Source organism: Chrysemys picta, chromosome 4 (assembly GCF_011386835.1).
Source record: "Chrysemys picta bellii isolate R12L10 chromosome 4, ASM1138683v2, whole genome shotgun sequence".
Taxonomy (NCBI): Eukaryota; Metazoa; Chordata; order Testudines; family Emydidae; genus Chrysemys; species Chrysemys picta.
In genome coordinates this window covers 84,137,298-84,149,260 of record NC_088794.1, presented here as the reverse complement: position 1 = coordinate 84,149,260, position 11,963 = coordinate 84,137,298, and the positions used below count along the sequence as shown (strand labels likewise).

Sequence of the window (11,963 nt, the reverse complement as noted above, 5' to 3'; positions counted from 1 at the left end):
TCTCCAGTTCCTCTACCATCATCTCTCTCCTCCACCACAATTCTCACACTGAAAATAAAACCATTGACTAAACTGCAGTCCAGAAACAACATCTTTTTCCAGAATAAAAATAAAACTTGCCTGGAGCAGCAAAGGGGAAATTTCACTGTGAGCAACAATCTGTCTCTCAGACTATTATATGACACATTTGATCATGACTTCTGCGGAGAGGAGACTTTTGAAGAAATAATTTCTAAGCACCTCCCACTTCATTGACTCATTACTGTTATCCATGCTGCACAAAGTGATTTCAATGGCATACTGACAACGTGCATCTACACTACAAGCCATGATTATGAAAATCTACAAGTTTACTCTGATCGTGTCAAGACACCCATCCTCCTAGTCAGTCAGACAGTCTCTCAGATGCAATCTATATTTCTCCCTGTCTTTGAAACTGTCTAACATCTAGTGAAGTGGCTGTCAACCTTTCCAGACTACTTTCAGGAGTCTGGTTGGTCTTGTGTACCCCCAAGGTACACCTCACTTATAATCTACTTGCATACAAAATCAGACAGAAAAATACAAGTGTCACAGCACACTATTACTGAAAAATTGCTTACTTTCTAATTTTTACCGTATAATTATAAAATAAATCAATTGGAATATAAATACTGTACTTACATTTCAGTGTATAGTATATAGAGCAGTACAAACAAGTCATTGTCTGTATGAAATTTTACTTTGTACTGACTTCACTAGAGCTTTTTATGTAGCCTGCTGTAAAACTAGGCAAATACCTAGATGAGTTGATGTACCCCCTGGAGGACCTCTGCGTACCACCAGGGGCACGCATACCACTGGTTAAGAACCACTGATCTAATGAACACAACTCTGAGACTGAGGACTGGAAATTTGAGTTACTGCCATGTGAGTACAGACCTAATATCAAAATAATGTAATTACCAAATTCCTCCAGGACAAAGACTCCTCGCACAGTATTGCACTTTTTAATGTGATTCAGCTCTATGAAAACCTACAACAAAACAGGGAGGAAAATAACACAAGATTAGTCAATGAGAGACAACTTTTTATTCAAAAACAAACAAAAAAAACACCATCACGGCTGATATAACTTGAAACATTGTAGCACATACTACTAATTCATTTACAGTTCAATACATAAATACAGGGAGATTAAAAAAGATAAATTTGCCACAATGCTAGAAATCAACAAACAACTTAAAATGCTAAGAAGCGAAGACAGCAGAAGATGGAGTACCTTCCGCTCCTTGCAGGAGGAGAAAGCATGGAAGAGAAACGAAGGAGTTAGTAACTCTGACATATCCAACATTGCTACCCCTTCAGGCACTCAATTGAATTATAGCAAAGAGAAAACCAACACACCTTAAATGCAACAAAAAGGGGGACAAGAAATGGCTGGCTCCCAAATTTGGCATACGATTTATGGCCCAGGTCCATCCCACTTGGTTTCTGCCCCTCCATGCATCCTCCTCCAGCACAGAGGGCAGGCAAGGGGCAATGTGCTTCCCACCCTCATGCTGCTTCTCTTAGACCATCCACCAGTCAAACTTAATGGGGGAGGGGCTGCTACCAGACAGCACTGCAATTGAGATTTAGCAACAGAACTGTTTGTAGATTTTACATGGTATGTGCACTCAGTGTTGAAATTGATCCAGATGATGATTTTGGGCAGCACTGATTTCATCTTTAAAAAACATGCATGAAGATTCCGAGATTTGTTGTTTGTTCATTCATTTCATACAGTATGCCACAGAGCCACTGTGAGTTGGGTACCCACTGCGGAAAAACAGAACTGGTTTTGACTGATCTTTGCTTTAAAAAATAAGCATCCAAAAAAGGAAAATGAGCCTGGTCACAGATCACACTAATCATTTTTTTCCATGTTCTAGGACACAGATGCCAGCTTTGTGCAAATCAGCAAATTCTCTGACTGCAACGAGTCCATTTAATGCCCTATCCAATTAAACAATCTTTTCTGATGTGCACCCATATCCTGGAAAAGCATAATGGCAGTTAGTCCTTTCAGGGCGAGACACAACTTGTGGGCTTGAGGAGAAGGTACAGGAAGGTGATCAGGAATCAGCTGTATGCTCAGGTCCTAGAACATTTGTTTCTTCAAGCAGGAAACATACATATGAAGAGTAAGATTGCTCCAGTATCCTGAATAAGTGTCCTGCCAACACCTTAGAGATATTCTTGAAAGACTGCATAGCAACTAACTGCAGTGATCTTTTCAGTTGCTATTTACTTACAAAGCTGCAAGCTCTGGTGCGGATTTAGAGATAAATTTCCTGGACATATTGCATCTACTAGGAAAACAGAAAATGCAGAAAGGTATCTGGGGCACTTCTTTTCACTACACCACCAGTAACACACTACTTTCATTTAATCCCCAAATCATTAACTGCCCAAGAAAGGCAAGGGGAGGCCACCAGACAGGACCCAAGATCATGCCAGTTAAAAGGTCTCTTTTAGAAACAGTCTTACCTATGTCTGCCTTCTGTAAATGGATCAATTCCCATTTTGAGAGTAATCAAGGTAAATTGATTTTCAAGTATAGATGATGTTTCCAATAATAGAGAAGCTCTAACACATGATTCCAGGTTATTTATTCCTCAGTACCAGAAACTAAACCTGAGATGTTTTTGTCAGCAAACCTGCAACTTGCCTCCTTCTCACAACCAAGTATCCAGAGAATAGAAAATTAATCCCACCACTTTGTTTACCTGCGCTCTTTTGCAGTTTAGTTTGTCAAAAATTTTATCACCCTCTATTTTTCTCTTTTTGGAGGGATACAAGGAAGACGAAATAAGGGCATTGTAAGGGGATAATTCGCCATTTTTTTATCCACTTAGATAATTTCCATTGATTGCAGTAGCGTCTGCTGTTAAGGTTCATATTATGCAGTTCAAGCTTTTTTATTCAGGACCTCAATGGAAAAGTTTAAACAGATCAGATACAATATTAATTATCTAGCAGCCCAAAAATGGTAAGTGCAAGGCTATACAAAAGGCACGTGACTGCCCTGGAGGCGTCTGGCTCATTTCAACAAAAACTAAAGGGTGATGCATTTCCCCAAGTGGCAGAATTTATGGGAGTTTCCCATTTTTAGGAAAGTGAAATGTTTGAAAATAAAACAAGAATTAACAACATAACAATTAATAGACTATTTGTAACCTCTCATGGTGATAATCTTCCCCTATTCTCAAAGGTCATCCATTATAAGAAAAACAGGTTTACACAAAAGGTTAATAGGCATTTTTTCTATGTTTCATAGTTCCATTTTGTGTCTTGAGGGGTGCAGATGCTCTCCCCTCAGTTTGAAAGCAAGTGAGTGTGTAAAGGAACAAGGCTTATATGGTAAACAGTAGAGGGAAGATTTAATTAGAGGAAAAGGTAACACACTGCACAAGGGACTGATTGACAGCAGCTTTTCTCTCTCTCTCTCTCTCTCTCTCACACACAGACACACACACACCACCCTCTGCTAAAAAATGGTTCTACTGTCCAGCACAGCACACCTCTAATGACATATGCAAAACAAACATGAACACAAAGCAAAAAAACAAAAACAAGGACTAAAGAACGCAAATGAAACAACATCCAGATAAAGGAAGAAAATGATAAAACAATTATATTTGTGTTTCCTCTACACCCACAGATAGATTGCTATTTGTAAACGGGGGGCGGGGGGGGAAATCAGTAATTTATTCTCATCTTCTTCAATGTGAGAGAGTGTCATTCTCTTACTCTATTTTCTTGTCTGGATCTGTAGACTCTCCCACATTTTTAAAATACAAAAATTAAACATGATGAAGAAAGTTACCTGAAATACCTGCAAATGTACCTAGCGTAATCTTACAGACACAGTGCTAAATCATTGTGCCATCAGAATGTCAGAGTTCACTACATGATATGTTATGGAAGCTTAGATTACCACCTACTATTTTTTGTTGTTGCTGTTTTAGTACATTGAGTACCAGTTAGTACATTGTGCACCTACAGAATTCTGGCAGCCAGAAACAAAGTTAATACCCACCTCTACAACTACTTTTACTTAAAAAAAAAAAAAAAAAAAAGGTATTATAGATTTTGGTATTTGGTCCTGCCATGCGGGCTGGGGACTGGACTCGATGACCTCTCGAGGTCCCTTCCAGTCCTATAATCTATGATTCTATGTCTACACTCTGAGAATTTCTCATTTCAATATTTACAGAATATAGGCCATATTCCCCTTTGTCATCCTACCCTTTCCCCTTGGTGATGCAGGGAAGAGGAAACACACTGATGCAGAGGTGCTGCAAAAAGCTTCATGCTCACATACTCCTGTGGAAGATTCCCTCCTACCTGACTATGCATAAACTTCAGGTTAATTCCTTCCAGCGTGACTTGCAGAAGCCCTCCTTCACCAGTTTTCATATCCTGCACTGGGAACTCACCACCCAATTCAGGTCCTGCAATATAACAACAAACAAAGAGAAGAAGGGCAGGAAAGAATCAAACAAATAGAGTGAGCTGCACAATACTTTCCATTTATTGAGTGATTAAACCAAGAACTCCATGTAATGTACACTGCAACATTTTATGACAAACAGTATTGAGTACTTGATTAAAGTTTAGCAGTGAGTGCTCTAAACACCATCACATATTTAATTGCTGGTGTCTGTAAAGCTCTGTAATGTGTGAGGGAAATTAAAAGACTAGCTCAGAAGTTAGCTCTCTCTTCTGTATGATGCAACACAGTGGTTGACACCTTACACAGCATTAACCTTCAGCAGAAGCAGAGCAAATACAAATTCACATGGAGCTTTGAATTTCCTGCAATTTCATATGAACACAAAAGTGTCCTAATGGGTTGAAAATAAAATGGAAATACTCTTAATGCCACAAAGAAAGAAGGGCTTCCTGAATCCCTCATGTCCTTCTGTGGTGCTTTCTGAGGGCATCCAGAACTGTAAGCCACCCTGTTATCACTCTGCTTTAGCAAAAGAGGGATTTGTTGATGCTAACCTGTTTGACAGCTCCCTGCCACCCCAGTCTGTTAGACAGCCAAACAAACTTAAGATTCCAACAGCCCTTATTGTGCCTTGCAGGTAATGCTTGGTGCCCAGAGTTCCCGTACCCACAGAAGAGTATTCCTCTGTCGTATCCAGCCTGCCACTTGACTCTCACAGGAATGACCAAATTAGTTGTCTCCAAAAAGATAGAATACACACCTGCCTGTTGCCCTTCTCTGTACCCTTTCTATTTTTCATATAGCTTTTCTGAGATGGGGCAACTAGAACTACATACAGTATTTGAGGTGTGGGCACAACATGGATTTATATAGTGGCATTATGATATTTTCTCTCTTATTAGCTATCCCTTTCCTAATGGTTCCTAACATTGTTCGCTTTTTTAACTGCTGCTGCACACTGAGCGGATGTTTTCAGAGAACTATCCACAATGACTCCAATATTTCTTTCTTGAGTGGTAACAGCTAATTTAGATTCCATCATTTTGTATGTATAGTTTGGATGATGTTTTCCAACATGTATTATTTTGCATTTATCAACATTGAATTTCATTGGCCATTTTGTTGCCCAGTCACCCGGTTTTGTGAGATCCCTTTGTAATTCCTCGTAGTCTGATTTGGTCTTCTCTATCTTGAGTAATTTTGTATCATCTTCAAACATTGCCACCTCACTGTTTACCCCTTTTTCCAGATCATTAATGAATATGTTGAACAGCAATGGTCCCAGTACAGATCCCTGTGGGACACCATTTACAGACGCTCCCCAGGTTACGCAAACCCAATTTATGCAAATCCGGACTTACGGAAAAAGTTCCGTAAGCTTCCCCCCCCCCCCCGTGCGTAATTGTTGGGTATACGTTCCCAACTTAGGCAAAATTCTACTTATGCAAGGCGTTCCGGAATGGAACACTTGCGTAAGTCAGGGAGCGTCTGTACCTCTCTCCATTCTGAAAACTGACCATTTATTCCTACCTTTTGTTTCCTGTCTTTTAACCAGTTACTGATCCATGAGAGGCCTTTCCCTCTTATCCCATGACTGCTTACTTTTCTTAAGGTCCTCCTCCTCAGCCAGCCCGACTGGGCTGGGCTGCCTCCTTTTATCTGGCTCTTCCACCTGAGGCATGCGTAGCGGGGAAAGGAGGCATGGCCTCCTGGGCCCACAGTGATTGGTCCGTCCCTGCTGGCCCAGTGTGGGGTTGGTACACTCCATCACACTCACCTACAGCCACTTCTTAGCATCACCAATCCACATGGTGGGGGATCCACCATTCACAAATGCAAAGAACACCAACCTCTTTGTTCCCTCAGTGATAATCAAAATGTCTTTTTGCTTCTCCTTATATTCCCCAGAATTTATTGTCTTTGTCACCAGAGTCAGGATGGACCCCTGGGGTTCAGACTCCAGTGTCTTCCCATGCTGATTTCACATCCTCCCTAACCTGCTCCTCCTGTTTATCTCAGATGCAAATGAACTGTCCATTGTCTCTGCCATCACCATGCTCAATTTACATTAGGGACAGGGAGATAACTGTCCTCCCTCTTGTCTTGAAAAAAAAAAAAAAACCTGTTTCTCTCTTTGATTACAGACTTCAAAGCACAGTATCAAAAATATGCGCAATTCCTCAGACAGTGTTAATACACACCTTTCACAGTGATATTAACGACCAGTATGTCACTGGCTTTCAACTGATATCTTACAAAATATTCTTTACAGATAAATATTGTCACTGTAGTGCGTTAGATTTAGTAAGTTTGTCAGGCTTAATAGAAGTTGCTGTTATATGATATTGAACTCTTTGCAAGTGGGCACTGAGGGACTCGTAGGGTCACACTTTCTCTATGTTTTCAACAAGGTGGTTCAAGTAAAACATGTGGGCAATACTTGGCCCTACAACTGGAAGTTGGGACTTGTCTCTGTGGAGCTTTTTTCCAGTTATACCAGTATAATTATACTGGTAGAGTTAAACAGCTATAGTTATATTGGTATAATTCCCCCGTGTGGATACACTTATTCCATAGTAAGAGTGGCTTCTTTTTCTTTTTGGCTTACTTTAAACACTTCCAAAGTGACATAAATTAAACTGAAAAAAGGCCCTCTTCTACTGGAATAAGAGTGTCCACATGGGTAGTTATACCAGTCTAACTAGATTGGTTTAAATTCACACCCTGCCTCCCTTACACTAGTATAACTTCCCCATGTTGACAAGACCACAATTAGGTTGATGATCATACACGAGCCAGAGTAGACTCCAGCTCCCCAAGCTGGATTACTCTGCAGTACTACCAAGAGTAAACAGTAACATTATTTTTATCATCCAAGTAAGCCGTTAAAACACTGAACACACACACAAAGCTAGTATGTTGAGTAAGAATAACAATCACATTTCTGGCCATATACACTCTTTAAAAGGGGTTTGCTAGTTTGCCAGCTGCAACAGTGGCAGGATCGTCCTTTTTCCCATTCTGTTAGTACTTGTCCACACAAGAATGTTTTACCAGTTGTACTGGTATCGTTATATTGGTTTAAATCCCCATGTGGACACACTTATTCCAGTATAAAATAGTGAGGTTTTTTGGTTTACTTTAATCCCTTGCAAAGTGACATAAACTAAACAGAAAAAGCCCCTCTTATATGAGACTAAGGCCTGGTCTACACTATGAGTTTAGTTCGAATTTAGCAGCATTAAATCGAATTAACCCTGCACCCGTCCACACAATGAAAGCCATTTACTTCGACATAAAGGGCTCTTAAAATCGATTTCTGTACTCCTCCCCGACGAGGGGAGTAGCGCCAAAATCGACATTGCCATTTCAAATTAGGGTTAGTGTGGACGCAATTCGACGGTATTGGCCTCCGGGAGCTATCCCACAGTGCACCATTGTGACCACTCTGGACAGCAATCTGAACTCGGATGCACTGGCCAGGTAGACAGGAAAAGCCCTGTGAACATTTGAATTTACATTTCCTGTTTGCCCAGTGTGGAGCGCTGATCAGCACAGATGACCATGCAGAGCTCATCAGCACAGCCAGAATCAAAAAAAAGCTCCAGCATGGACCGTACGGGAGATACTGAATCTGATCTCTGTATGGGGAGATGAATCTGTTCTATCAGAACTCCGTTCCAAAAGACGAAATGCCAAAACATTTGAAAAAATCTCCAAGGCCACAACAGGGACTCAACACAGTGCTGCGTGAAACTTAAGGAGCTGAGACAAGCGTACCAGAAAGCCAAAGAATCAAATGGACGCTCACGGGGGGAGGGGCGACTGACGACTGTAGCTATCCCACAGTTCCTGCACTCTCCGAAAACAATTTGAATTCTGGGTTGAGCTCCCAATGCCTGAAGGGTCAAAAACATTGTCGCGGGTGGTTCAGGGTATATGTCATCAGGCCCCCCACCCTCCCTCCCTCTGTGAAAGCAAAGGGAAAAAAATTGTTTCTCGCCTTTTTTCACTGTCACCGTATGTCTACTGGATGCTGCTGGCAGATGCGGTGCTGCAGCACTACACAGCAGCACCCCCTTGCCTTGCCTTGCGGATGACAGACGGTGCAGTATGACTGGTAACTGTCATCGTCGTCCCGTGGGTGCTCCTGGCTGGCCTCGGTGAGGTCGGTCAGGAGCGCCTGGGCAGACATGGGTGCTCCTGGCTGGCCATGGTGAGGTCGGTCGGGGGTGCCTGGACAAAAAAGGGAATGACTCCAGGTCATTCTCTTCTTTAAGTTTTGTGTAATGGAGATTCAGTCCTGCCTGAATATCATGCCAGCTGGAGGCTTCTGCCTCAGGCTGCTCTCCCAGCCGGCAGCACCGCGTGGTCGCACCTACCCCAGCCTACCCCTTGCTCCCAGGGCTCACAATCAGATACTTAGACCTCTACATTTTGCTGCAAATAGAAAAATAAAGCTGCCGTTTAGAACTGTCCCCCAACATCCTGGGACATTTTGTATTTTACCAGTGTCAACCAAAGGCCCACACACAAATGGAGATTCAGTCCTGCCTGTGCTTCTATCCTAGTGCTTATCACAGATTCCCATTTTCAGCTATAGGCTGAGCAAGTGCAGAATGGTGGTTCACTTGACTTCGCTGTAAGCCAACTGCCCTCCCCTCCCCCCTTTGATCTCTGCTTGCAGAGGCAATAAAGTCAGTGTTGTTTCAAATTCATGCATTCTTTATTACTTCATCACACAAATGGGGGGATAACTGCCAAGGTAGCCCAGGAGGGGTGGGGGAAGAGGGAAGCAATGGGTGGGGTTGTTGTAGGGGCAACCCCTAGAATGGCATGCAGCTCATCATTTCTGCGGGATGTCTGGGGCTCTGACCTGGAGCGGCCGTTTGCCTCTTTGGTTCTTTAGTAGGCTTGCCTGATATTCTAGGCAGGACTGACTCTCCATTAGACAAAACTTAAAGAAGAGAATGACCTGGGGAGTCATTCCCATTTTTGTCCAGGCGCCCCCAACCGACCTCACCGAGGCCAGCCAGGAGCACCCATGACAGCAGCAGACGGTACAGTATGGCTGGTAACCATCTTTGCTAACTTGCAAAGGCAAGGAGATGCTGCTGTGTAGCGCTGCAGTACCACGTCTGTCAGCAGCATCCAGTAGGCATACGGTGACAGTGAAAAAAGGCTGAACGGGCTCCATGGTTGCCGTGCTATGGCATCTGCCCGAGCAATCCAGGGAAAAGGGCGTGAAATGATTGTCTGCCGTTGCTTTCACGGAGGGAGGATTGACTGCGACATTTACCCATAACCACCCGCGACAAATTTTTGGCCCCATCAGGCATTGGGATCTCAACCCAGAATTCCAATGGGCGGGGGAGACTGCGGGAACTATGGGATTGCTACCCACAGTGCAACGCTCCGGAAGTCGACGCTAGCCTCGGTACATGGATGCACACCGTCGAATTAATGTGCTTAGTGTGGCCGCATGCACTCGACTTTATACAATCGGTTGCCAAAAACCGAATTCTGTAAATTCGGAGTAATCCCGTAGTGTAGACATACCCTAAGAGTATCCAAACAATGGTAAACTCCATTGATTTAAATGCAGACCTTAAGTTACACTGGTATAACTTTCCCATGCACACAAGCCCTAAGTGTTAGACCTCTGCAGGGAGCTACAGGGTTAATCATTGCTGATTCACTGGGACAAGTGGGGTTCATTAGACTTCACCCTGAATATAATGGAGGTGGGAGTAACCCTTTCAGAGAGCCAGGACATGGAACAAATAGGTCCTGATGGAAGGAAAGGTATCACCAGCCAAATCTAAGGAGAGAGCTAGAGTGAGGTTTCATCTCGTGTAGTATTATTTTGGAATTATCATTGTATTGGTAAATCAGACCCCTGAAGGGGTGACTGATTTCAGAAATGTATGATTTTTGGTGAGGACTATACCAGCTAATAATAAATCATCATCATCACCACCATCATCATCTCCTTCACCACAACCTGCCATATATGCATAGATAAAGGAGAAAACAGAACTTTGAGATCACTGAATAAAAAGCACTACATTCACACAAACCATCATTAAAGAGGTTGGAGAGACAAGGTGGGTGAGGTAAAATCTTCTGCTGGTCCAATAAAAAATATTACCGCACCCACCTTGTCCCTCTAATGTCCTGGGATCGACATGGCTACAACTACACTGCATTAAAGAGGTTGGTTGATCATACAGTACCTGCCAAATCCTGTCCACCCCTGCCTGGAGGCCAGAGCTCTTACCTGGTTTAATACTTTGCTGTCTTGCTGCTGCTCGCTCCATACTGTCTTTTACACAATAATACAATTCCCGACACTGTAAGAGAAGAGTTAGATAACATGTTTTCACACCATACACTAGCAATACCGCATCACTGGAGAGCACAAAGCAGCTCAACAGCATTGACTGTGGGGTTTAGTGTGTGGATGTTGGGTGGTGGTGGTGGCTCATGATGTACAGGAGATCAGATGATCTGGTGGTTCCTTCTGGCCTTAAAGCCTATGTTGTAAGTCTCTACAAAAAAGTCAAGTCCTTTCCTCTTGTATGATCATTTCCATGAGGAAGTCCTAGGAGGATTACCAAAGGATCATTTGGTAATAAATATCCAACAGTTTGTGATATTTGATTACAGACTGCATCCCAATACTTTCTAATGACTGGACATGTCCTCCATAATCTCCTCTCTAGCCACAATTTCTGCAACATTTATCCCCATTTTCTTTCTCTCTCAACTCTGAGTTACCATTGAAACAATATCTTAAAGAAATTTTCTTTTGTTCTGCTACAAGCAGATTGCTGGTCCACTTGTCCAGATCAAATACCATTCCTCTGGGGTAATTCGTCTATCCAGGTCCACAGAATCCATCATTTACTCTAGTTTAAGCCAGCAAGTGACCTGTGCTCCATGCTGCAGAGGAAGACAAAGCCCCACCAAGGTTTCTGCCAATCTGACCTGGGGGAAAATTCCTTCCTGAGCATATGGGCGAGACCCACCAGCCAGACACCCGGGAAAGAATTCTCTGTAGTAACTCAGAGGCCTCCTCATCTAGTGTCCTATCTCTGGCCACTGGAGATATTTGCTAATAGTAATCCTGGACGGGCCATGTATCACAGTGTTGTAGGCAACCTAATCATACGTTCCCCTCCATAAATTTATCAAATTCAGTCTTGAAACAAGTTAGGTTTTTTGCCCCCACTACTCTCCTGGGAATGCTGTTCCAGAACTAGAAACCTTCATCTAATTTCAAACCTAAACTTATTGATGGCCAGTTTATATTCATTTGTTCTTGTGCCAACATTGACCCTTAATTTAAATAACTCATCTTCCCCCTCGTGTTTATCCCTCTGATGTATTTATAGAGAGCAACCATATCTCCCTCAGCCTTCATTTTGTTAGGCTAAACAAACCAAGCTCCTTAAAGTTTCCTCTCATAAGGTAGGTTCTC

At 42.7% G+C, this 11,963-nt stretch overlaps 1 protein-coding gene and 1 long non-coding RNA gene across 51 annotated transcripts in view; one reads left to right on the top strand and one right to left on the bottom strand.

Annotated features, from left to right (window-relative positions):
- The window catches only part of MADD (MAP kinase activating death domain), a 116,482-nt gene that overhangs the window by 10,477 nt on the left and 94,042 nt on the right, over positions 1-11,963 (bottom strand). For 36 of the 50 annotated variants that reach the window (XM_065595187.1, XM_065595190.1, XM_065595162.1 and 33 more), the window contains 3 exons: positions 10,761-10,833; positions 4,372-4,478; positions 946-1,015 (listed from right to left, as the gene is read on the bottom strand). In XM_065595187.1, coding sequence (XP_065451259.1) covers positions 946-1,015; positions 4,372-4,478; positions 10,761-10,833 — 250 coding nt within the window. The remainder of the gene's footprint in view (positions 1-945; positions 1,016-4,371; positions 4,479-10,760; positions 10,834-11,963) is intronic. The other 14 variants (XM_065595208.1, XM_065595207.1, XM_065595199.1 and 11 more) reach the window with 1 other exon arrangement.
- The window catches only part of LOC101943313 (uncharacterized), a 110,502-nt gene that overhangs the window by 22,391 nt on the left and 76,148 nt on the right, over positions 1-11,963 (top strand). The window lies entirely within an intron of this gene.